Here is a 2,500-nt window from a genome sequence, read left to right as displayed (position 1 = left end):
GGTGGGGGTGGTGGGGGTGGTGGTGGGGGTGGAGGTGATGGTGGTGGTTGTGGGGGTGGTGGTGGGGGTTGGGGGTAATGGTGATGGGGGTGGGGGTGGGGATGATGGGGGTGGTGGTCGAGGCTGTACTTCTCCCACACCGGGCTGTACTGCCACAGGGTCGGCCGTCTGGGGGTGGGGAGGGGGAGATTGGGTGGGGGTGATGGTAATGGGGTGGTGGGGATGATGGTAGGGGTGGTGGTGAGGGTAGGGGTGAGGGTGATGAAGATGAAGATTATGGTGATACTGATGATGATAATAATGGTAATGATGGTGGTGGTGATGGGGGTGAGGGTGGTGGGGGTGATGGGGGTGGGGGTGATGGTGGGGATGGGGGTTGTATGGGTGGTGGGGATGATGGGGGTGGTGGTCGAGGCTGTACTTCTCCCACACTGGACTGTACTGCCACAGGGTCGGGCGTCTGGGGGTCGGGAGGGGGATATTGGGTGGGGGTTGGGGTGGGGGTGGGGATGATGGTAGGGGTGGGGGTGGGGGTGGGGGTGGGGTGATGGTGATGGTGATGAAGATGAAGATTACGGTGATACTGATGATGATAATAATGGTAATGATGGTATTGGTGGTGATGATAATAATAATGATAATAATATTAATGATAATGATAATGATATTAATGATAATGATAATAATATTAATGATAATGATAATGATGATGATAATGATGATAAAGATAATACTGCTAATGATAATGACAATAATCATCATCATCATCTTCACCATTATCATCATGACTGCGGCGACAACAACCTCAACCAAAAAATAATGATGATGAAAACAATAATAATAGCAATAAAAATAACAATATTGCAATGACGATGATAGTAATAACAGCAACACAGTGAACAGAAGAACATAAAAAAACAAGAAATAGATAAAGAAATAAAGAGGGTGAATAGAAAAAAAACGGATAGATGAATAAAAGGATGAAATGTAAACACAGTTAATAAAGAAATGGACGAATATATTAAATGATAAATTAAAATGATTAGAACATCTATTTATCCAGAGTCACTGATAGATAGATAAAGAAACGGAACACATGAAAAGCCAAATGAACGAATAGATAATAAAGACATAAGAGAAAGAGTGAATGATAAAGAAGAGATAATGAGGATTGAAAATTAGGATATTGGAGACCGATAAAATAATCCTCAAAAAATAATTATTATCATTTTTTTTTCTTTTCTTGATCACATGACGAAGAAGGAATAATGACAAGGTAATTTCGACGTTTGTCTTTCCCCTCTCATTTTCTCTTCTCTTCTCTTATCTCTCTCTCTCTTCTTTTCTTTTCTCTTCTCTCTCTCTCTCTTTCTCTCTCTCTCTCTCTCTCTCTCCCCTTTTCTACCTCCTCCTCCTCCTCCTCCCTTTCCTTCTTTTCCTCCTCCTAACCCTCCCCTCTCTCTTCCCCCCATCCACCTTCCCCCTCCCTCTTCCTCCCCTTCACTCACTAATTGCTAGCGCTCTCTCTCTCTCCCCTCTTCTACCTCCTCCTCCCTTTCCTTTTATTTCCTTCTCCTCACCCTCCATCCTCCTCCCCCTCCTTACCCCTCCCACCACCTTCCCCCTCCTTCCCCTCCCCCTATCCACCTCCCCCCTTCCTCCCCCTCTCCCCCCACCTCCCCCTCCCTCCTCCTTCCCTGTCCCCCCCTATCCACCTCCTCCCTTCCCCTCTTCCTCCCCACCCCCCCTCACTCACTTATTACTAGCGAAGGAGTAGACCGCCCGCTTGAGGTTCTGACTGACGAAATCTTCCTTGACTGTCAGCGGGCGGTCTATGATGGGCTGAAGCGCGGCCGGGCTGAACAGGTAGCCCATTTCGGATCCGTGTTGAGCTCCTGGCGAGAGAGAGAGAAAAAAAAAATGAATAAATGAATGTTTTTTTTTCTATTTATTATTATTATTTTTTGTAAATCAAATTGGATACACACACACACACACGAACACACACAGACATAGACACACACACACTAACACACATATTACATATACATATATATATATATATATATATATATATATATATATATATATATATATATATATATGTATGTAAGCATGTATGTATGTATACATATATACCTACACACACACACACACATACACATATATGTACATATATGTATATGTGTGAGTGTTTGATTATCATCTTCATTACTATCACCATAGTAATTATTATCACGATCATTTTCATCATCGTTATTATTAGTAATGTTGTTATCGTTGAATCTAATCATTATTTGCATTGTTACCATCATTAACATCATCTCTACTCCTATCATTACTCTTACCATGATCATTATTCTAATCATCATTATCATTCTTATCAATTCTGCTAATATCATGATCATTTTTATCATGATTACCATTATTATTATAATCATCATCATTGCCATTGTCATTATTGTTATGGTATTATCATCGGAATCACTATTATTATTAT

The 2,500-nt window shown here is 41.8% G+C and overlaps 1 protein-coding gene across 1 annotated transcript in view; it reads right to left on the bottom strand.

The window, feature by feature from the left end:
- Positions 1 to 2,500, bottom strand: part of LOC113821154 (cholinesterase-like) — a gene marked incomplete in the record, with an annotated part of 39,461 nt that overhangs the window by 12,085 nt on the left and 24,876 nt on the right. Inside the window, 1 exon segment of the mRNA XM_070140265.1 lies at positions 1,757 to 1,895. Coding sequence (XP_069996366.1) covers positions 1,757 to 1,895 — 139 coding nt within the window.

The sequence above is a fragment of the Penaeus vannamei genome, chromosome 26, assembly GCF_042767895.1.
Source record: "Penaeus vannamei isolate JL-2024 chromosome 26, ASM4276789v1, whole genome shotgun sequence".
Taxonomy (NCBI): Eukaryota; Metazoa; Arthropoda; class Malacostraca; order Decapoda; family Penaeidae; genus Penaeus; species Penaeus vannamei.
This window is presented reverse-complemented; position numbering and strand designations above follow the sequence as displayed.